The sequence below is a fragment of the Eriocheir sinensis genome, chromosome 67 (genome assembly GCF_024679095.1).
Source record: "Eriocheir sinensis breed Jianghai 21 chromosome 67, ASM2467909v1, whole genome shotgun sequence".
Lineage (NCBI taxonomy): Eukaryota > Metazoa > Arthropoda > Malacostraca > Decapoda > Varunidae > Eriocheir > Eriocheir sinensis.
This window is the reverse complement of record NC_066575.1, coordinates 2,693,656-2,716,228: the sequence shown is the minus strand read 5'-3', so window position 1 is coordinate 2,716,228 and position 22,573 is coordinate 2,693,656. Positions and strand designations below refer to the sequence as shown.

Here is a 22,573-nt window from a genome sequence, read left to right as displayed (position 1 = left end):
TTATAATTTGCCTTTGTAGAAGATGAAATATAAACACCTTATATTTTGAATCTATGTGCAGTATGATAAAAATGGGATATGTGAAAGCAAAAAAAAATAGAGGTGATGGAGCAACACTGTTCAGAAATTTAAATTCACCACATAAAAAAAAAAAATAATAATAATAATAATAATAATAATAATAATAATAATAATAATAATAATAATAATAATAATAATAATAATAATTTCATCGACGCCTGCTCCTAGGAGCTCCCACCAGTGGATGGCCACGGCAGAAGAATTTCCTTCTCTCTCCATCCAGACACTCCATCCTTGCCTGCTCAAAGTTTCTCAAAGATCTTTCACCCCTCTCCCTGACATACTCCTGCACCCTATCTCTCCATTTCACTGGAGGTCGTCCTCTAACATTCCCTCTCTTTCTCACTCACACACACCCTCCTGGTCATCTCACTCTCCTCCATTCGCTCCATGTGGCCAAACCACTTTAAAGTCTGTTGCTTCACTTCTTTCACCACTCCACATTTCTTCCCTTCACCTAGGTGACATTCCAAAACGCTCGTACACACTTTCATTACTCATTCCATCCATTCTACTCACACCAGAAGCACTCCTCAAATAACTCCTTTCCACTGCCTGCACTCTAGACCTCTGACTTTCATTCCAGGCCCATGTTTCGCATACATATGTGAGGGTTGGTACTATTACTGTATTTCTCAAATCCCTCTTTACCTCCATGCTCACACTTCTGCCATTCATGATACGTCCCAAAGACCCTACCACCCTTCTTCCTTGCAATGCCCTTTCTCTTGTCTCTCCCTCCGTACCACCATGCTTACACATAACTGATCCAAGGTACTTAAACTCATTGACCTCCTCCATTTCTTCACCACTCAAAATTATTTTCCATTCTTTTTCACATTCAGTTCCCACTCTATATGGCCATACATAATCCACAACCTCACTTCTACTCCGCTCACAAACCATCACTTTACTTTTGTTGACATTTACTTTCATCTTTCTCCTTTTACATACACTGTCAAACACACTGACCAAATTTTGTAAGGCACTGTCATTTTCTGCAATGAGCACTGTGTCATCAGCAAACAGGATTATAAATATAATAATAATAATAATAATAATAATAATAATAATAATAATAATAATAATAATAATAATAATAATAATAATAATAATAATAATGATAATAATAACAGTAATGAAAATAATAATAACAATAATAATGATAGTGATAATAATGATAACTAATAATGATATCAATACTCATGATAGTGATAGTAATGATAGCAGGGGAAAGTGGTGTAAGATGAACCGTAGGGTAGGATGAGCCACCCCTTGCCATCACGTGATCACAGCGGCACCAAGCGGCGCCCTAATGCTACACACCCACAGCCAGGAGCCACCGCGTGTCTCTGGCAGCAGCGAGACGTGTCTGTGGAAAGTCTGTCAGTTTTCACAGCAAAAAAAACTGTTTCTTCCATCGAAAAGTAAAATATTGGATTTTGTATTTGATAATTCTTCTGTCCATGTTTTCGATTGTAACGTTTTGCATTACCATGTTTACAAACGATTCATTCAAAATGGCCGCGGAGGGGTAAGATGAACCTTTCAGTTTGGGGTAAGATGAACCGCGGACAGGCGGCAGCAGACGAGCTTTAATACCTGTGTTTGACCTAGAGATTAGCAAGGTGTGGCATGCGAATAGGCGGCTGGGCCACATTAAAACAATTATGTTTAGTACCTCCTGGAACATGTCCCCGTCCATGCGCATTAGGTTTTGCTTCTCTGCATCCATGCCCTCACTCACGTTGCCCTGTCTCTTCTTTATTCTTTTCAATCGTCTATTTCCCAGCAGGCAAACGAGCTTCAATGAACTTTGGTCACTGTCCACGTCAAATGTAAGGGGTTCAATCTTACGTTCACGAGAGCCAAGGAAAGCCATCGCGAGGTTAAACACATGAATGATCAAAAACACCTGGAGAGGTGTTTATTATACACACCTACCCACCAGGTGTGGCGACGACCGTGTTTGATCACCGATATGCCGCAGGCATTATGCAGGTTTGTCGCCTATATGCCCGCGGTAAACCGGCGGCCTATCGCAGGCTAACCTGCAGTTGTTGATCAGTCGCCGCTCGGAGAAATTGAAAGTCGTACATGGTTGCCGGTTTACAGGTGGTAAGCCGCCGGTCTGCCTGCGGTACACAGGCGATAAACTGCAGGTGTGCCGCCGATCAAACCAGGCAGACCGGAGGTGATCGGGAAAGACCGGGACCGTGACCGGGAATGTGTGCGAGCCCTTTTGAAACAATCCTTAACAGGAAAGTATTTAAGCATCTATCAACTCATGATCTCTCTGATCGCCAGTATGGGCACCACAAGATGCATTCTACTGGTGATCTTCTTGCCTTCCTAATTGATTCCTGGTCATCCTTTCAGGGTAGGCGGTGGCTGAAGTGGTAGCGTGTTGGGCCCAAATTCACCGCGTGATGGACGACACGAGTTCAAATCCCCACGCTACCACCTCGGATTTTTCAGTCACCGCCGAGTGGCTTAAAACTACCCACATGCTGTCCTGAAGACCATCCATGAACCCGGACTCTAGAGGAAACCGTCCAAGAATCAAGAACGAGTTCCGGGGGGCAGCATGAGCCAAGAGAAGATGGCGCCACTATAAACACTTGCCTGCGCCATGACGGGCTGGGGCCGAATACCATCCAGGCCCCTCAGGCAAGCCTACCGGCGCAATAGGCGGAGAAGTAAAAAAAAAAAAAATAAATAAATAAATAAATAAAAAAATCCTGTCTTAGCCGTTTCGTTGCCTTAGACATATCGGAAGCTTTTGACAATGTCCGGCACAAATCTTTGGGCCTTGAGGCTGTGGTGGGTAAGAGCCCATTGCCCCAGGACACAGGGCCAGTGTGACATTCGAGTTACCACGGTTTACCTTCCCCAAGTTTCCCAGGGTGCCCATTTATCAACCAGCCCAAAAGGCAGGATGAACAGCTGGGTGGGCTGTGTGCCAACTGCCCGGGCTAGAATTCAAACTCAGGCCTGCAGATTCATAGCTAATCCTGCTAACCACTGGACCACAGAGATGCAAAATCATTCCAATGATCCATGATCCATGATTTTGCGTAGGCACAATCAAATTACTTCACAATCTGATTGCTTCATAAATAAACATGAGCTATTCAGTTGGTTGAGAACATACTACTATTGAAGTTAAGGAATTTTTTTTTAAGGCCTTTTGCTAACAAACAACTTGACGGTTAGGCAAGTATATGAGGACAAAGAAGACATAGAGATAAAAGTAAACTTCTTTAATTGGTAAAAATGGTAACCTCCAGTGAGTGGAGGTCTGAGGCACTTTGATCACACAATTCACTGAGCACACACCAGTACTCATCACAACCACTGAACACAAAGTGATGACAATGAAGACACGAACCCTTGAGCCAACACTCTGCCACACATTCCAAAGAATTTCCACTAGGCATGGTACACTGTCCAGGTGGTGGCAGGTTGATAGGAGGAGGAAGAGGCCACCCTGAACTCCACCCTCTCACAGCCCTGCGGAGGTAGTGTAGTGTTTCCCTGAGAGTCCTCCACCTGGTGAAGAGTGGCCAGGGAGGGGCTGTGTGAGGGGATACTCCCCAAGAGAGGTAATGGGGGAGGAGTTGGGTCTAGGGGTTCCTGAGCCTGTGGGGCAGGGTGGCTGCTGGCTGGGGCTATAGGGACGGGCTCAGTTATCACCAATGTCGTTGAGTTTCCCACAGCAACTGTGTTAGTACTGTGCCGGGATGCTGCCAGTCCTGGGACATTGAAGGATGTGTTAGGCACAGAGTTGCAGTGGTAGCTTGAGCCCTTATCAGGTGCCCCGGTGTGTCCTGATTCAGTGGGGAAGGAGCTCTGGCCCTTCTCCTTCGTGGTGGACGCAGCAGAGCCTGGGCGCCGCTGGTGGATCCTCAGGTGCTTGCTCAGGTTGCCAGACTCACAGAACCCGCGGCCACAAAACTGACACTCAAACGGTCGCTCCCCGGTGTGCAACCGCTCATGAACTTTGCGTTTGCCTTGGTCCCTGTGTAGAGAGCCACTGCTTGAGTTTTAGATAAAAAGCTGTTGTACATAATATCCCCTAATAGCAGCAGAATGCCCTTGGTAGATTCAAAACACATACACAGAGACAAAATCTGCAGTAAACTTGTTAGGATCCTTCAATAGTTTCCTTCATAAATGAAACTGCACTACTTCAATAATTATGTAATGTGCTGAGGTATTTGCTTATCTTATTCACCAAGACATTCTGGCCACAAAATCTGATAAGGCAGCTATATCATTCCTCACTCTATTTAGGTGGCAAGTTTGGTATTACTGATGTTGATGAACTTTTTATTGTATATTATTTTTGTTTTGTTTCTCTTGAAAATGAGATTCCACTGGTATTTACAATTTGACTTTTTGGACGAACAGCCCTTCCTTCCACTGGGTCTGCCCTTGAGAAGTAAAACTACAATAAGTATTAAAGTTGATGCAGAAGAACCTTTTAAATATTTATTTTATATAATAAAAAAAAAAGTTCACTTTACCTGAAGCTTTTTTCACAGTAAGAGCATTTGTAGGGTCTTGTGTCGGTGTGCATGTGTTCGTGCTTTTTCAAGACTTCCCTTCGGAGGAACTCTTTTTCACAGTACTGGCACTTGTGAGGCTTTTCCCCGGAGTGTTGCCGGCGGTGCATGGACAGCTGCCCCTGCCGAGAGTAGCTGTAGGAAGAGGAAAGTGCAAACTGTTATCTGCTAAGGATATGCTAAAGTTAAATGAGTGACTATGCAATCACTGTCACACTAAATTCTCTTGCTAAGGTCTTCAGGATCATAGCTTCGTATATTGTATGATAAACTGTAAACACAGGGCCGGAAAGAGTAAGAAACAATCAGAAACTTCAGCAACATTCCCTCACCTGACCCCACATAGATCACAGACAAACGGCTTCTCCCCGGTGTGAATCCTCCTGTGCTCCTCCATGTTGCCTCGCTGGGAGAAACACTTGCCACAGAACTCACACGAGAAGGGACGGTTGCCAGTGTGTAGCCGCAGATGACTGTCCAGGTTAGCCTTCTGGGTGAACCTGAAACAGAACAGGATTGTTTTGTGTTCATGGACCAGATTCTGATGTATTGCTTTTAAAAACTCCTGACCTTTATAAGTTTCCTTTTGTAAGAAGAAGCTGGTACATGTAATTATTTTGTTGTTGCAGCTTGATCTTCTGTTTCCACATACATGTACTGCTGAACCCCATTATTTCCTACTCCAGCTAGTCTAGAAACAAGCCTTACCACGTTATTTTCCCTCAAGGATGTTCTCAACTTCCTTCAAGACTATTTATGAGACTTTAACTTCTAATAACATGGCCGCAAGCAGAGAAGTCATGTCTGTGTTCACAAATGGTCTGTTGGGTTTATTCTCTTGCTGAGACTCACACACCAGGACACAATGCTAGACAGCCTGTAACATCCCCACCATGACAGTGGGTGTAGTAGTCTTTGCCCAGCCCCTCACCTCTTGCCACATGCCTCACAGCACTGGATGTAAAGGTCTTCACTCACCCCTGAACTCTTGCCACACATCTCACAGCAGTGGGTGCAACACTCTGCAGTCACCCTCACTTCATCTCAGTGGGTAACGGTACTCACCTCTTGCCACACACCTCGCAGCAGTGGGTGTAGCGCTCCTCGCTGGGCCGGTGGATCCTCTTGTGGTTGAACATCTCGGCTTTGCTCTTGAACTTCTTGTCACACTCGTCACAGGAAAAAGGCCGTGAGTTGGTGTGTACAAGCATGTGTCTTGTCCAGAGGTAGTGGGCAGGGTACAGCTTGTTGCACTGTGGACACCTGCACAGAGGGAAAACACAAAGCTGGAAATGATGGGTCACTTGATTCTTGTCAAGAATATAGATGAAGTGGGTACATGTCAGTCTGTCAACAGCCTTTTCCTTTCTGAAGAATAAATTCAGCAAACAAATGGCAAAGGCTTATGACCTCCTAATCCATCTTTGGCTCAAGGTTAAGAGAGAAAAAAGTAGCAGCTCTTTGCACTCCATTTTACAAAGTGCATTAGCTACTTTATATATGCACACAGACACCTTAGCTATGTTACTATCAGTTCTGTTTGAAACTAATCCGATAAACTGAAGGATCGTTTTAGACTTGGTTCCAGGTATTTTGTCATACACATGAGAGATGGAAGCAACAAGTGGATGAAGATAGATAAGAGTTACTTACGCTTGCAGCGAGTCTTGGTGCTTTCGCCGCTGGTGAGTCCTGAGTGAGGTAGCTTTGCTGAATATCAACGGGCACTGGGGACACATGTAGCTGGGCTCGGACAGCTGGTGGGCCTCCTGAGAATGTGCTGACAGCTGCTCAAAGTGAGTGAATGAGCTCTTGCACAGACTGCATCGGACAGCACTTTTAACTGTGTTAACCTGTGGAAATTAGTGTCTTCATTTTCCTCCTCACCATCAGTATCCATTTTGTCATGACCAAATAGAGAGATTGTGTTCAAGTTGAAATTTTAGACAACTGAATTGAAAACTCTAATTTTGAATACTCAGATAAAACTATATAATGGATGCAGTTAAACTACAAAACTATACTTCATGAAATGCAATGATAACCATAACCATTATACTGGCTGTTTTATACTTGCACAGAAGTGAAGCACACAGGGAACCCTCTTCCTGACCAAAGGATTCAGCAATGTAAAATATGTGACAGAATTCCCAGACCTAAAATCACTGTTATGGATAACTTGTGAAAAAATAAAGACCGATTATTACCAGTAGCCGTGGATAATAAACACCACTGTAACATGAATATGATACCTGACAAAACACCTTGGTGGCTAAAGGAATCAAGCAATACCTCTGGTGTGTGGTCTAGAGGGGAAAGCCCCTGTCCTATTTTTGCACAGCATGACATCCCAGATCTGTGCATCAAGGAGGTGCATGCCCCTCTCCAAAAAGACTTCACAGAAATCTCATGAAAAAAAAAATAATAATAATAATAAAAAATCTGAGGCATATCTAGAGAGGTGGTCAGGAACTCACCAGCTTATCACAGGAAGCCCGAGGGTTGCCTGTACCATGGAAGCTGCCATCCATGTGAGCCTCTGCCACTTCCTCCTTCCTCATGTGATTTTCCTAAAAAGAAAAATTGTTTTAACTGCAGATTTAATAAAAATAAATATATTACCTAGCAATCTACGTGTAGGCAAGTGATGCCCGGTGCTGGTTGTCACTAATGGTACAAAGGACAACAGTGAAATATCCGTGCCAGAGTAGTAATTATCACCCCAACTTCCTTATCAATATTCTGGGCTTTGTTTTCTGGCCACTGCTGTTATAGCCTTACATAGCTACAACACTAGGCTGAGGAATTATAAAATAACTTTTTTGTGCAATATTTGTCATCTCTACATCCTGTGAACATACAGAGTTGTTCCTTGTCTGATTCCTGCCACTAATGATCAAGTCATAATTACGTACCATCCATTCCTCGGCCTTCACCGGGGTGTTGGAAGGCACTGTGTTCTCTGTTCCCCTTCCTTCCACACAGTTCATTCCTGGCTTCACATCCTTGCTCCTCACCTTTTTGGGGGGCCTACTGGAAGGGCCTGTGGTGGAAAGTTTTCAAAATTATTACCACTATCCCGTCCTTATCATTGTGACCTTTTCAACATTCATCAGTGGTTATGGGGTTTGCCATAACCTGTTACGAAGCTAATTTAGTCTGAATCATGTCCATGTAATACAGGTTATTAATCATTCTTCAGTAAAAGTCCAATGATCCGAATGGCAGGGGAACGAAGGGCACTCAAATCATCAATTTGTTCGGATTATTGCGAGGGACCCCAGAAAACGAAAACTGTATTCACATGAGAAAATAAAGACCTGTTGCGATGTTTTATTACTCACCAGTAATGCATAGAAGTGTTGAACAGCAGTTTTAGGAACCCTGACCCATGCAAAGAGAATAGATCCAGTAGTAAGTAAACTAGGCTCATGAAAATGCCAAGAAACAAGGAGGTGCTGCTGAAAAAGCAAATGATTTCTACAGTCATGGAGTAGAGTCAAGGCTGCCTGAGTACTGTATTTTCATTGAATTCACCTTTAACTCATTTATAATAATCATCAGCATCATTTTGCTTAACATCCATTTTCACTCTTCCTGAACGGTTGGACGCTTTATGGCTCTCCTCCATTCTACTCTGTCTTCTGCCTGATGCTCATCCAATCCCAGCAATGCCAAGTCTTCCTGTATGCACCTTCTCCACGTTTTCCTAGGTCTACCAACTGGTTTCCTTCCTTCTACCTCCAATCTCTCCAAAACTCCCAGCACTGTATCCTCCCCTGCTCTCTTTACACGTCCAAATTATCGGAGTCTTTCCCTTCTGAGCACTGGTTCCAGGTCCTCTACTCCACATCTGTTAGCTACATCTGCACTGGACACCCTGTCTTGCCACCTGATCCCCGCCATATACCTCAGCATTCTGCAATCACTTGCTCTCAATAACTCAGTGGTCAACACTGCACAAGTATAACTACCTCTAGGAGCCGCCACACGTCTCCTGCCCCTTGCTGCCTTCCGTCTCTGCTGCCTGCTGGTGTGTGGGGCTGTGGGGAGCAGACTATTCAGGCAAAAAGTTCATTAAGTGTCTTAGAAATATGTAACCCTGAACCTACCACAATACAGGAGCACACAATGCAACAATATTTTGTCATTATTAATACTTTAACTTTTAACACTGCAGTGGTAATGCAAACAAACTTACAAGAATGCTCATCTACTGGTTTGCCTCCAAACTCCACTAAATCAATAAAAAATAAAAAAAAAAAAAAAAATAAATAAACTAAGTGCCTAAAAGATTTGTATTTTACTATTAGTCTGAACATATATACTAATATACATAATATGGTATCCAACTGAAGTAGTATGCACAGAATTATGTCATATATAACTATGGATACCCAAAGAAAATTATGAATGAAATGGAGAAACTACAATCAGTGGAGGGGAATGCCTGGGGGAATGTCACCAAAACAATAAGCCTTACCGTAATCTTCATCCTTGAGATCATCAACAAACTGACTCTGGGACTCCTCCAGCTCCACCTTGACATCCTGAATTAGTTCATAGAGTTTCTCCTCGTTCACTTGCACGTTGCTGCTCTCTGTCGGGCACTCTGGAAAGATGGAAAGATTTTTGGTCCATTGAATTTACAGCCTGTCTATCATGAACATGATCAAGTATATCTTCACACTTGGGCAAGCTTGTGATCTGCCATTTGGGAGGAGCGGGTTTGGAGATAATGATTATAGGCATTGTATCAGCATTCTATTCATAACTGGGTGGTCCCGGGTACGGGTGTGAGGAGACTGTCCATTTCTCCCTCAAAGATGTAACCACAAGGAAAGGCATGAACTAAGCTTTTCATCATTTCAATAAATTCAATATAGTTTTTTCTTCATACCTTCTTGTGTCACTTACAAAAGAAGCATCTCCATTGGAGCTATTCACCTACATACTAATACCAATTCAAACAATTAGCACTACATGAGTTTTACATAGCATCATTTTCCATCTCCATACCCTTACCCTTAAGCTGACTCTTCAGTTTGCTTTGTGTGGTGTGACTGGAGTCCACAAAGTCCACCACCTCGTCCAGCTTGGCCACACACGGTCCACACACCTGCTGAGGCAGTGAGTCCTGGACACTGACCTGCAGAGTGCCAGAAAGAGAAAAAAATGTTGTCATAAAGGAAGCCCAGACACATGGATGGTGTTACTTACATAATAAAGTAACAAATATAAACATTGACAAAATTTTAGGAAACAAGCAAAACAGAAACAGAATAGGGAGCACAGCAGGAGCTGTAGCCAAAGCTTTTCCCAAGGTTACTACTAGACTAGATTGTACTAAGCTACAGATGCATATTTCTGGAGCTGTTCATGGAGCTCCTCCTAGTGTGAAAACTGTACGCATGCGATAACAGACGAGGGTGGAACTTTTTATTTCTGGTGACCTTTGGTGTGTTTTCTATTAATTTGTAAAAATAAAAAAATAAAAAATAAATAAAAAAATCACACTAATCACTATTAATGGGGGAGGGGGGTCAGGGAAACTTGGGAAACTAATGACTTCTGAGGGGAATTGTTAGCAGATTGATTAAAACACATCAATGCTACCAGAAATAGAGTTTTGTAGACCACCATGAAATAGGTGTAGTTATAGATATTTACCATTATTCGGGCATTCTGAGATCAACTAAAGAGACCAACCACACCTGCCTAACCTAACCAAACCAAACTAAGGATGTCAAGCTATTAGAACTATCAATAACAGCAGGCTGCTGGTGGGCAGCAGCTGGCTAGTGCTACCATCAGCTACTTTCTCAATTAATAAAGAGCGTGGTGAATTGGAGATGATACTCAACAGTTGCTGTATAAATGCATATTTATAATACATGTGCAGTGACTGCACTATGCAACTCTGGCTGACTTCCTTGACCATCAACCCCCTTTAATTGAATCTGACCAGACCTGACATCATCTCCTACCAGGGTGTGTGTGATGTGCATTCTTGCCTTCTTTCACCGTGCGTTCAGGCAAGCCACTTATGAAAAAATGCCTTTTTTATTGTGCTATGCGTGACTGTAATTCTAATGCCCACAAACGGCGGCGTGGGATGTGAGGGAGGGCATGCTGAAGTGATTGATTTAAATTAGTCTGCCTTTCTTCGTTTTCTCTAAATCCCTGTTTCTACATTCTCTAGTTTGGCTCCAAGTAACGTCACGCATAAGCCACGCCTCTGCCGTGTCTCCTCCCACAAAGCTGCGCATGACTTGACTTGGTGTATATAGACTTTGGCTAAGATAACGTGGCACCCGTGACGAGCTGTGGGCCAGCCAGCGACGGGGCGCGGGTGGCCCCCTTTCAACTTTCAAGGGTCAACAGGCTGCAGGGCGGCCATAACACTTGGCTCACGTTCACTCTGATGTAGGTCCTGATGATGACGGGCAGGTCACGCTGGCGGCCGTCGTGCTGGAACAAGGCAATGAGGTCGTGACACTCCAGGCCGCAGAGGCGACACAGGCGCTCAAAATTCCCACAGGAGCCCATGGCGGGGGTGGCTGTGACTTGTTGTTGGTGGCGGTGTTGATGCCTTGTTGTTCTTCTTCCTCAGTGTTTGATGGGGCTGGTTATTAGGCCATAGTGGCGATGCTCATGACTTGTTGTTGTTGTGCACCCAGATGTGCGACAACCTTTAAAGCACGATAACAGGATCAACTTTGGGAATGTAGAGTTATCCCTTTAATTCGAACAAAACATAACCAATTAGCGACTTTAATCATAAGTATAACTTAATATTGTTTTTTTATGTGAGTGCTACAGCTCTGGGTCAGAAATTGCCATATACACCAGCCTGAGTACGACAATCTAGTAACTCTGGTAGGCCGTGACTTGCCGGAGACTACAGGCCTAAAATATATATTACAAACCTCGCAAATCTCACTGGTCCCTATTCTTAATGTTTTTATTGTTTTATATAAATCAATATCTTGAATGGGGGGGCTCCCGTGGTCCCTCCCTTGGGGTATATCCCTAACGAAATGCCAAAAAAATAAATAAATAAATAAAATAAAATATCTTGAATGTAATGTGTGATGCTACTTGTTTCGCGGCATGTTTAAAAGTTCTCATATGGGGCTACGCAGCTTATCATGTCATTTCCGTTCATTCAAATGGTTCTGAATTGTTTCTGGACTCACATTAAAATCTCTTGAGCAGAACTATACATCATTTTCTGTTCTCTCTTCTCTGTCTTTCATTGCTACCACGTCTGCCACTCCACAGCCCCAGATCCTTTCTCCAGGAGGCTCTCACGTGACCAAAAAGTAATCCTTCTACATTGGTATTACAGAGTGAATAAGGGGCCATACCTCTTGTATCTCTACCCCATTAGTGATTTCATGCAGTCTAACTTCTCCTCCTTGCTCTAATTTGAACATCCTCACACCACGGTACGAAGGACATGAGGTATTTCTATGATATTCTTTCTATAGTGGGGCTTTCCAATAGTGCTGCTAAATATTCCCTCTACTACTACTACTACTACTACTACTACTACTACTACTACTACTACTACTACTACTACAGCTACTACTACTACTACTACTACTACTACTACAGCTACTACTACTACTACTACTACTACTACAGCTACTACCTCCACATTGTCCTGTTACTGCACTGGATAATTCTTTACGTCTGGTTGCAAGGAATAAAATAACAGTGTCCAGATTTCACTATACATTAAAATACACTTTCATTACATATCATTAAATTAAGGGAAAATATCCTTATGAGCCACACAAGAACAACCTTCCATAACATAATATCTTGGCGGCCGAAACACTATCTTTATGCGAGCCAAATACGATTTTAAATTTTGCCATCATAACACAATCAGTCTCGTGTCTTCCATATGGTAATTTTGTGCATGGTAAACCAACTCCGATACTTCTGTCAACTGGTGATTCTACACATAACATCACTCGGAAAAACATCATTGCCTTAACCCGGGAGCAGCAGGGATCATGTTTCTTAATGGTCCCTCCAAGCGAGAAAAATGAGAAAAAATCATCACTCACACAAACCATTTCATAATATATATCAAAGCGTTTGTGATCAGTTTATGTATCATCTATTTTTGGGGGGTTTATATCATGGCACAAATTTGGCCCTTCGCTGCTACACGGTAAACCCACAAATTTGGCCCGTCGCTGCTACCAGGTTAAGTGTAGATAAAGAGTTCACAGCTTGACTCTTCTCTGCTTCTCCCCTCAGCAATGGATAAACATATTCGCTTATTTGAACAAAGCCTCTTCATTCAAAACTGACCTCTTTTGGCCATTCTACTCTCTTATAGGAGCAATGCTTAGTTGGCTTATTTGTTTATTTTGTTTTTGCCCTTTAGCTGCTTCCTTCGAAAACACCTCAGGGCACTGGTTATATGCCTTGCTGGCCTCACCCCCTTCACCTCTCCCCTCACACAAGCTTATGGAATGTGGTATAAAGTTTGTTACAGTTCACATTATGGCAACATGTGGCCTTATCTCGGCTGCTTATATAGTACTAAGCTTCCTTGAATGCAATGTTGGTAGTTTACAGGGTCATCTCCTTTCCTTTTCTCTTGTAAGGTAAGAACAGAAAGATTAAATAGTCATGATGCTGGATTTCTTTTCAGTATTTAGTAATGGCAGTAAACTTCACATCAGAACAGCTGTTGAAATATTATGACGGTAACAACAATAGTAATAATAACAAAAACAATAATATCATAATCATCAGTCACCTTATTTCTTGTGGCCAGAGTATGGAGTCAAACAAACCTATTCAAAAACTGTACTAAAAACATTGCACGAAAGACTAAGAAACACTGGAAAAAGATCAAACAAATACACCTTTAAATACACAAAATACTAATGTTATAACCATCCACCTTTAACATTTCTTTGAAGGTAAAAAAACTATCTGTCACTGTTTTCTCTCCATGCACAAAGGTATGCCCTGGAACCTCACATCATGATAACGGAGACAGCATCATCGCCACAAACACCCGGACACTCCACCACACACCAGCATCTTACTCTGGTCATGAAGACAGTACTACTCTCACTTGTGGACCTCCATGCCAGATTGTCAGTTAATAGGGCAGTCTAGGGCAGCACATGACATGGCTCACATACACACCACTCAGAATATTTCAGCAGCATGCAGTAAGTCATTCACATGGGTGAGGTTAGTTAAAACCTCCAACAAAAGCTACATGGCAATAACAACACAAACATTATGAATTGATGGAGAACTGTAACTGTAAAAATATTAAATTATGATGGTGTGGAAAGTTACTTATGTTAAGTATACTTAAACAGATGTTCGCTTTGAAGAGGATTAATTAAACTTGGATTAAAAGAATACAATAATGACTCATTCACTGCAGAGGCATTGGAAATCAAATTATGAAAACTGGCGATAAAATGATTAACATAAATGTGGTGAGTGCCATCTCCTGTAGCAGTCATCCTGTTTTGGGCTATCAATAGGCAGCTGATGATAGTACACATGCCATCAATGAACTTGACTTTGCCTACAGACACATGGAGTACAAAGGAAGGGGGAAAGGAGGAATGACAACAGAAGTAGCTATAAAAAATCTGCCTATGCCAGCACAGGCTACAAGAAACCATCAGTGTCCAAAATGAATAAGCCTGAATATGATATATGGAGAGAGAGAGAAAAAAAATAAAAATAAATAAATGAAAAAATAAAAATCCACAGTTTACACTTCCTTTCTTTTTATGCACATCAATTATATGTCAACTTAAAAAAAAAAGCCTATATCTCCATTCCAAATTTACATGACTACTCTTAAGAACTTAAATATCTGTAAAAAGCAAACAGGGTGAACACAGGAGACCAGACCAGACCCCCCCCCCCACCCCCACCCCAGCACCAGCCACTCCTCACAGCGGTGGTCCTCAACCTTTGTCTTACTATGGGTCCCCGAAGTGGTGATGTGCTTCCTCACCCAGACTATGAGGCAAACAATATTTTCCATTATCTTAAACTTTGTTAAGTAAAAGTAGCCTTTGTAAATGGAGTGAAGTGGAAGTCTATTCAGGCAACTTAATAAATCAGTCTCAGATGCTTTATACAAGAAGGTTTTGTACTTTTACTTGAAGATGCCAGTATTTTGGGAACAGTCTCATACCCCAAAGGTTTCCCTCACAAACCCTTTGGGGAAAATGCACCCCAGGCTGAGAACCACTGCCGCCTCGCAATGACACCACAAGAGCACTGAAAGACTGAAAATGAGCATCCCAAAATAGACTGTGCCTGACAGAAAGACATGGTAAACATGGAATTTGTGAACATTAGTCATGGCCCTAAGACAATGTGCAGGAAATAAGATCTATGTCAAAATATGAGTGGCTAAGAAAATAAAATTGTCTAAGCAAAATATACTGACTGACTGAGTGATGGACATTGGGGTAAAGTTACACTTAGCCCTAACAATATCATCAATACTGAGGAGTTTGCTGTGTGACTTTCATCTGTTGGACCGCTTGCTCATCCTCATGGACCTCTCAATCTCAAACTGCCGCAGGTCAGCTCGCTCCAAGAAGTCCTGTTTGTCCAGGTACCTGTGTGAAGGGCAAGGCTTGTAAGTACCCGAGACAAAATATTTACGGAAATGAAAAAAATATTACAAGTCTTTAACTTCTAAACCTTCATTCACTTCTTAAATACATAAGGAGACAGTATTATAAAAAAAAAAAAAAAAAAAAAAAACATAGATACATTGAGGATCTAAACTTTAATCTACATGGTTCATGTGATGGAAAAAACTGTAAGAGAAGGATTCACATAATCTAACAAAAGTAAACGTCAAACATCGAAATGCGTAAACTATTGACATTGTATATAAAAATGTTGAAATCATAAATAGCAATAAAGCGATATCATAATGTAGAGAATAATAAAGTCAATCTACAGTTTTTTTCACATGATAAGGAATAAAAAATTCATTGTCATTCAACTGCTACTCAAACTTTAACCCGGTAGCAGCGACGGGCCAAATTTGTGCAGTGATATAAACCCCAAAAAATAGACGATACATAATCTGATCACAAATGCTTTGATATATGTTATGAAATGGTTTGTGTGAGGGGTGATTTTTTCTCATTTTTCTCACTTGGAGGGACCATTAAGAAACATGATCCCCGCTGCTACCGGGTTAAATTTCAGCTTCTCTTTGTCGTTAGTACTTACCCATGTTTGCTCTTTTTATGCTTCTCAAGTTCCTCATCGATGCCTTCCTCAGACTTGAAGGCATTCCAGTCCAGCTTGGTCTTCTCTAAGGTGGTGAGCTTCTGCTTCTTGTTGTCCAGGAATCCCACCAGCCCCGAGAGACCCCCGGGACGCTTAATGCCTCCTACACCTGCAGACAGGGACCAGGTCTTAGGCACTCAATAAACGCTCTTTACAGTATTACTAATAGTGTACCATGTAAAGAAAACAATGATACTGCCTCATCCATCATTTAGTAATCTATAAATATACAGATTATTACATATGAAAGGTGCACTATAATGTAAAGAAAATGTATCACACTGCCTTTCCTTCATATAACAATAAATCTATATACATCTATAGGTATCTATATATCTACATACACTTCCCTGTCTCAAACACACACAGACATCAAAACTCTCATTCAGCTCCTCCTTCACTCACACAAAAGCACTCACATCCTTGCTAAAAGAGCCTGATCTCTTCAAGTAAATGCCTTCCAATGCCTCCCATACTGAAGATGTAATATTAAAGAGATAAGTCACACTTCATCAATAACATGGTGGAGGTACTGAGAACAACCACAAGAATTAGGGGAAGGAGAGGCTTGTGGGACATCTTACTGGTGGGACACAGACATGACAAAGCATCCAACATTGATCTCTCATCTTGGTTATTTTGTTCATTATTTCTTTACAGTAGTGACTAGTGGGCTTTTTCATATTTTTGCCCTTGAGCTGCTGTTTCTGATAAAAAAAAGGGAGACGGTGGGTGGGTGGGTGGGTAAGGGGGGGGGGGCATGAACAATGAGTGATGTCACGTACCAGGAGGTGCCTTGCCCGGAGTGCCTTTGCTGTCTGATGATGCAAGAGCTGCACTGCACTTGGCCGCCTGAGCCTCGGCAGAATTAGCGTCAACTTCTTTTTCCACCCTGCAAACATGAACGAATGAGGCTTTAGTTGTTACCGTCATTAAAATTATCCCCCGCTGCTCAAAAAACTTCCTGCCCAAGCTCAACCCAACCCTAGGCTGTCCAACATAAAATTACAAGAGTTAACCAGTATCCTCACTCTTTCATTCCTTCACCTGGAAAACTTTGGAGCAGCTTTTCTTCTACTTTATTTCCAACTTCCTATGACTGTAACTTTTTTATGAGTGTGAGTCTCAAGGCTTCTCTGAAACTAAATTTGATCACTGTTTGAGAATATCGTCTGTTCACTTTATAGGAGCAGCAAATGTGCACTTTTTGGGGGGGGCTGCCTTGTCTTGAATAAATAAATAAATAAATAAATAATGACCTACATCTTTTACTAAATAAATACCCAAGAAAATATAACTTATTTTCTATTAGTTTCTGTGACTGAGAATTTTTTTTTTTAAAGTTCTCATGATTCCTCTATCTCCTATTTATAAAGCAGAACACTGCCTATTGAAGTGTTTCAGGCAAATTAACTGGTCAATTAAGTACAGGATCCTTGCACTCTTTAACTTTTTTACTAAAGCAGTTTTTCTTATCACACAGGTACGATTTACACAGGCCCAAGAGTACTGGAGGAGAATAGAAACAAAATGATATCTGGCAACTCTTCCCTTCCCCAAAAGGTATGATACATAGCTAACTTTATGTAAAAGATATTCCAGTGTTATTTTGTTCTCAAAAAATCATTTCATAAGCCAGTAACAATGCTATGCAGATTCCTAACTTCACTGCCAGTCTACTTTACCTACTCACCTCACTTCCTCCCCGGCAAACTCAAACACTTGTGTGATCTTGACAGTCTCTTGCTTATTGCTGGTCTCCTTCTTCTCCTCCTTCTTGGGTGCAGGCTGAGGCTTGGCTGAGGAGGGATAGAAAAGACAAAACACTGATGAGTATGCCAAAACAGGGGACAGTTACCAGTTGGATAAGGCTGGGTTTGCACATAGCCGACAGTGTCCCGTTCAGTCCTAACTTAGAAAATTTTGAAAATGGGATCAATCGTGGCTGACAACACCATGTCTCATGCCGTCTTTGTCCCGAACGTGTCCCCACGGTACTGGACCCCTGACTCACACTGACTAAAGTTGGGGTGAGTCAGGGGTCTGCTTGCGTCAGACAGGCGTCCGACACCAAAAATGTTGCACGAACAGTCCTGCTTGACGTGGCTAAGTGGCGGCAGTACTCAGTCGGAACCCCATCAGCACCCTGCTTGAGTCCGTCGGAACCATACCTGTCAAGTCTTATGCTTTTTATACACAAACTTATGGTCTCTAATGCAATATCTTATGGCAAGACACCACAGTAACTTGACAGGTATGCTCTTTGGTGTTGGCAACAAATTTACAATGATGACTAACCAGCTGTGGATGTTGTGCTGCTGCTGGTGCTGGACTTTTTGTTCCCCAGCAAAGCTCCCCAGCTGGAGGCCTTGGGCTTGGGGGGAGGGCTGGGCTTGTCCTCAACATCTGCCAGGAAGTCTGTAATGGAACATGAACTCTTTACCTTCTATGGCTTCCTTTATATGAATGGTATAATACTGTGCTGATGGGACTAGAGGTGAGAAATATGGGAGAAGGAATGTATTTTGTTATTTATATTCAATTACATCCACCCATACATGAAAAAAAAGCCACTGGCATTCATTTCATTACTCTGAATCTCTATCTTTACAAATGTGAAACAACAGGATTATGAAGAAGTTTGCATGCATTGGGTAAGAATGTTTCCTTCAGCAAAAGATCACATGCCACAAGAGTGAAATCCTCCACTGTAATGGATAACATGAGTCGTGATAATATTTACAAAACACAGCAGCAGCACTACAACCACCAAACTTACCAGCCCAGATACTTTCTTCTTTCTTTTTATCCACTTCTTTAGTTTCCTCCTTTTCTGATTCCTCTTCTTTCACATCATTTGAGGTTTGCTTCTGTTTGCCTTTTCTTCTCTGCTTCTTTTTCTTTCCCTTTGTGGTTGTCTCATCGTCTCCCTCTCCTGCATCATCGCCCTCATCATCATCTCCATCACTCACTGCATCGTCCTCACTCTCCACTATACCTGAGGCACAAAGGTTTACTTAAGGAAAGTTGAACATTGCTCCTGCTAAGCCATATTACAAACAAGAATTTGGAAATGTACATTGTGGCACTCCATGTAAATTGGCTAAGTGAGGACTGCTCTCAGATGTGGGGATTATATACTTCAGGGTGCTGACCGAGGCTAATAGTTAGGTTAGGTTACCAGAATGGGCTGTTCTGCACCCCCTCACATTCCCTGTGACCCTAATGCACATTGAAAATAAACACTTGCAATTTTGTATTCTATTAGGGGACTTTATATACATCATTCAACCAAAATATTAAGGCTGTATGATTAAGACCAACTCTGAACTATCAAATCCCAAATACCTAACAAAACCTCAGGGCCAGAGTAGCCTATTTCTCCAAATTAGTAAACTATGTCATGAAGTATATACGGGTAATTGTAAAACTCCGAAATTACACCAATATCAAGATGGCAATGCAGACCACCATCGAACTTGTACCCTACCCCACTGCATCCTCGTAACGTCACTGTAACCTTTCACTGCTAGGGTAGTACCATATCAAGACATGGACAGTAACTAATGGTCACTAAAGTAGTAACCTACTACTGCTAGATTAGTAACACTGTCACAAAATTAGGGTATTTTCCAGAAGTATGCTCATCTCACAGTGAAGGTCACTTTGGTGCTAAATGAAGTACTTTTGTGCGCATACAACACACTGTCGTATTACTTTCCCGTCACAAATCACTCGTCTGTGAAATACTGATTTCTCAAAATATTGTCAGGGAGGATATATTGACAAATTTATTTTCATTTATTCCATTTAGGTAGCAGGGCACAGGTCAAGTTATTTATGTTAGATTTAGTCAATATATCCTCCCTGACAATATTTTTTAGATCAAGAATACGTAAAACTAATTAAGTTTGATTGTTTACAATAAATACGTGATATGCTTCACACTGAACCATTGGATTTTGTCATTGGCAGGGCGTACTTCTGGTCAGGTGTAATTCTGAATTTTTTTTCAAAATCAGTAAATATTGTTAGTATAGACAAAAGGGAGCAGGCACTGGGCAGTCTGGGGCAGGGCAGCGAAATCATGCTAGATAATAACTCTTTCAGCCTAAGGACAGCACACAACACACCCTGAACCCCGTGCCCAACATAAGAACATAAGAACACAGGGAGACTGCAAGAGGCCGAGTGGCCTACGCAGGGCAGCTCCAGAATCCCCCCACTACTCACGATGGGTGAGGTGTAGTTTCAGGGGTTACAGGAAGAGGCTTGATCCTCTTTTACCTTCAGTACGGGCGTACGCTCCAGTACCATCTCCTTACTGCACCCTCACCTCACTGCCACCTGTCGTCCTCGTCCATGTAGCTATCCAGTCTCCTCTTAAAACAAGCTATCGTCCCTGCACTAACTATGTGATTGCCGAGTCTATTTCATTCCCCCACCACCCTATTAACTAAACCAATGATTGCCTATATCTCTCATAAATCTATACTTTTCTAAGTTAAATCCATTACTGCGTGTTCTATCCTGCTGGCTAATTCTCAGTACTTTACGTATATCGCATTTGTTGTAATCTTTGGCCCATCCCCATCCCCACAATGCACACCTCCCCACACACAACGCTCCACCCCACACTAACATAACACTAAGCAAGGTGGGTCAACATATAAACCGTAACTCCTCCACTGCTTCACCCTCTCTGCGTCTCCTTCCCTAATACCATCCAGCCTCACCCTCGGGCACGAAGTCTTCATCCGAGGTGTCCGAGTCGTATTCCTCCTCCTGCAGCATGGCGCCTCCTTTTCTCCTCCCCTGGGCTGCTCTCACGGCGTCACTCCCTCACTCTCACGCGGGAAGACCTGATAGTGGATTAGGTTTACGGTAATTAACACTTTGAGGTCCACAGAGGAGGGAAGTGTAAATAATAAGGCCCTTTTTGTGCGTCCCCGCCTGGCGTCACCTTGTTTACCTGTGGCCGCCAGTGGTGCCAAGTGTGGGAATTAACTCGCAGCCGTAAAATAACTCGCACTCTTCTTTCTTCTTTCACTCTTCTCCTTTCTTCTTCTTTCTCTCTTCCTCTTTCACTCTTCATCTTTCATTCTTCTTTCTTCTTCTTCTTTCTCTCCTTTTTTCTCTCTACTTCTTGCTTGCTCACTTCTATCCATGTTTCACTCACTGCTATCGTTTACTTGTCCTGCTTCGGCTGCAATACACGGCGTAAACATCAGAGCAACATTTTAATCTATATGAAGCTTTATAATTAACGAACAGGGGAGATATTAAGGAAGAACTATCTACCCGGTGTTAATGTTCGCCCAATTCTGGTTTGTTTGGTCCATTGGTGTGGTGTGTTAGTTTCCTGCGGGCAATATCTACCATCACAAAGATCACAAGTAGACAAATTATTAGAAATCCAGGCAAATTAATGTTTTCCTGAAGGACCAATAGGCATGCGCGGTGGTTAGCAGAGCGACTTATTTCTGCGAGGAGGTATTTCTCGCAACACGTTCCTAGCCCGACAGTATGCCAGATTAGCGCACTTAGCATATTGTTTTTATCAGTTTCAGGCCCAAAACTGTCGTACTCACACACACAGCGATATTCAGTTAAGTTTACTGTTAAAAGACGTTAATTGTTGGTGCTTTTTTGCGATAGCTATGAGCCAAAATTCGGAAAATAGGGTGTGCTGAGTATGCTAATCTGGCACCGTTGCAGCCCCCGAGCAGTGGTGCCAGTCAACTGCTCTTTGCTTTCTCTTTGGTTCATTTCATTATTCTCATCGTACTGTTATTCCCAAACGAGCTCTGTCTCAACGACCTATAAAATCTAAATGTTTAGCAGATATTCCCTGTGATTACGATATAAGAGAAAATAGTTTGTAGCAATGCCCGAGAGAGCGGGATATTTAAAAGGCACTTCAATGTTTAGGACAGTTAGGGGTCTGATGTTACTTACCGAGGGATGTCTAGATGTTCATGCCTCACAGTTATGATGATCCCCTGCCCATGGTGAGGCCAAGTTACCAGCAGGGGAGGTCAATGCCTATTCTGTAAAAAAAGAAAATCTGAATGGACGTGTTTTCGGTTTTAGGAGGATACAAGAAATACAGTCTGCCACGTGTCTACAAACACGTAGTGTATATATATTTATCAGCGAAACACAAGTTGACAATATGCAGCAGAGATAATAATTTTCCCAAGAACGGAAGAGATTAGCCGCCATTGGCCGTGACGTCACGAAGTACTGTGCACCTTCCTCCGGGCTGTACACAGTGCAGCAGACGACACGGACATTGGCGGCCACCAGCTGTAAACAATTATGGACAATTTACAGTTTCAACACAAATTATTGGTATTCACCATCGCCACTCCTGCTTCAAGCTGGTCTCTTCAGGTAAGCTGTGTGCGTTTTTTTGTACATCAAGGAGTTAGGCTGGTGTTAAAATATTATAAGGGGAATAACAATAAGCAGATTACTTGTGGCTGAACAATCTAGTGTGACCCACAGGGGAATAACACCTCTGTGAATTACCCGACAGTTCTTTACTGAGACAGGCCCCTGCAAAGGATAATGGGTAATAAGTCTAATACTATGTT

General features: G+C 42.3%; 2 protein-coding genes across 3 annotated transcripts; both read right to left on the bottom strand.

Moving 5' to 3' along the window:
- Nucleotides 1–3,329: 3,329 nt before the first annotated feature.
- LOC126987930 (zinc finger protein 79-like) lies at nucleotides 3,330–11,335 on the bottom strand. The gene is made up of 11 exons (XM_050845566.1): nucleotides 11,064–11,335; nucleotides 9,675–9,798; nucleotides 9,133–9,261; nucleotides 8,624–8,692; nucleotides 7,565–7,692; nucleotides 7,127–7,219; nucleotides 6,303–6,502; nucleotides 5,715–5,912; nucleotides 4,982–5,149; nucleotides 4,611–4,784; nucleotides 3,330–4,102 (listed from the first exon to the last, which is right to left on the bottom strand). Exons 1-11 carry the CDS (start codon nucleotides 11,196–11,198, stop codon nucleotides 3,514–3,516), a joined length of 2,007 nt encoding a protein of 668 aa, XP_050701523.1. The 5' UTR covers nucleotides 11,199–11,335; the 3' UTR covers nucleotides 3,330–3,513.
- A 1,039-nt stretch (nucleotides 11,336–12,374) lies between these two features.
- LOC126987929 (craniofacial development protein 1-like) lies at nucleotides 12,375–20,965 on the bottom strand. 2 transcript variants are annotated; one of them, XM_050845565.1, is made up of 8 exons: nucleotides 20,947–20,965; nucleotides 20,711–20,836; nucleotides 18,754–18,972; nucleotides 18,273–18,392; nucleotides 17,668–17,773; nucleotides 16,760–16,866; nucleotides 15,915–16,083; nucleotides 12,375–15,286 (listed from the first exon to the last, which is right to left on the bottom strand). In XM_050845565.1, exons 2-8 carry the CDS (start codon nucleotides 20,766–20,768, stop codon nucleotides 15,193–15,195), a joined length of 873 nt encoding a protein of 290 aa, XP_050701522.1. In that variant the 5' UTR covers nucleotides 20,769–20,836; nucleotides 20,947–20,965; the 3' UTR covers nucleotides 12,375–15,192. The 2 variants fall into 2 exon arrangements, with proteins under 2 accessions (XP_050701522.1, XP_050701521.1); XM_050845564.1 differs by lacking the exon at nucleotides 20,947–20,965 and having other exon boundaries at nucleotides 20,711–20,931.
- Nucleotides 20,966–22,573: the final 1,608 nt, after the last annotated feature.

What these genes read in the sequence shown, in the direction of transcription:
- LOC126987930 (XM_050845566.1), bottom strand. Translation starts at nt 11,198, where the DNA reads ATGGGCTCCTGTGGGAATTTTGAGCGCCTGTGTCGCCTCTGCGGCCTG. An exon ending in ACGTGTGGCGGCTCCTAGAG is followed by an intron (nt 7,693 to 8,623) that starts GTAGTTATACTT and finishes TTTCCACCACAG; the next exon opens with GCCCTTCCAGTAGGCCCCCC. An exon ending in TGAAGGCCGAGGAATGGATG is followed by an intron (nt 7,220 to 7,564) that starts GTACGTAATTAT and finishes TTTTCTTTTTAG; the next exon opens with GAAAATCACATGAGGAAGGA.
- LOC126987929 (XM_050845565.1), bottom strand. Translation starts at nt 20,768, where the DNA reads ATGCTGCAGGAGGAGGAATACGACTCGGACACCTCGGATGAAGACTTC. An exon ending in TGAAGACTTCGTGCCCGAGG is followed by an intron (nt 18,973 to 20,710) that starts GTGAGGCTGGAT and finishes TTTGTGCCTCAG; the next exon opens with GTATAGTGGAGAGTGAGGAC. An exon ending in TTTGCCGGGGAGGAAGTGAG is followed by an intron (nt 16,867 to 17,667) that starts GTGAGTAGGTAA and finishes TCATGTTTGCAG; the next exon opens with GGTGGAAAAAGAAGTTGACG.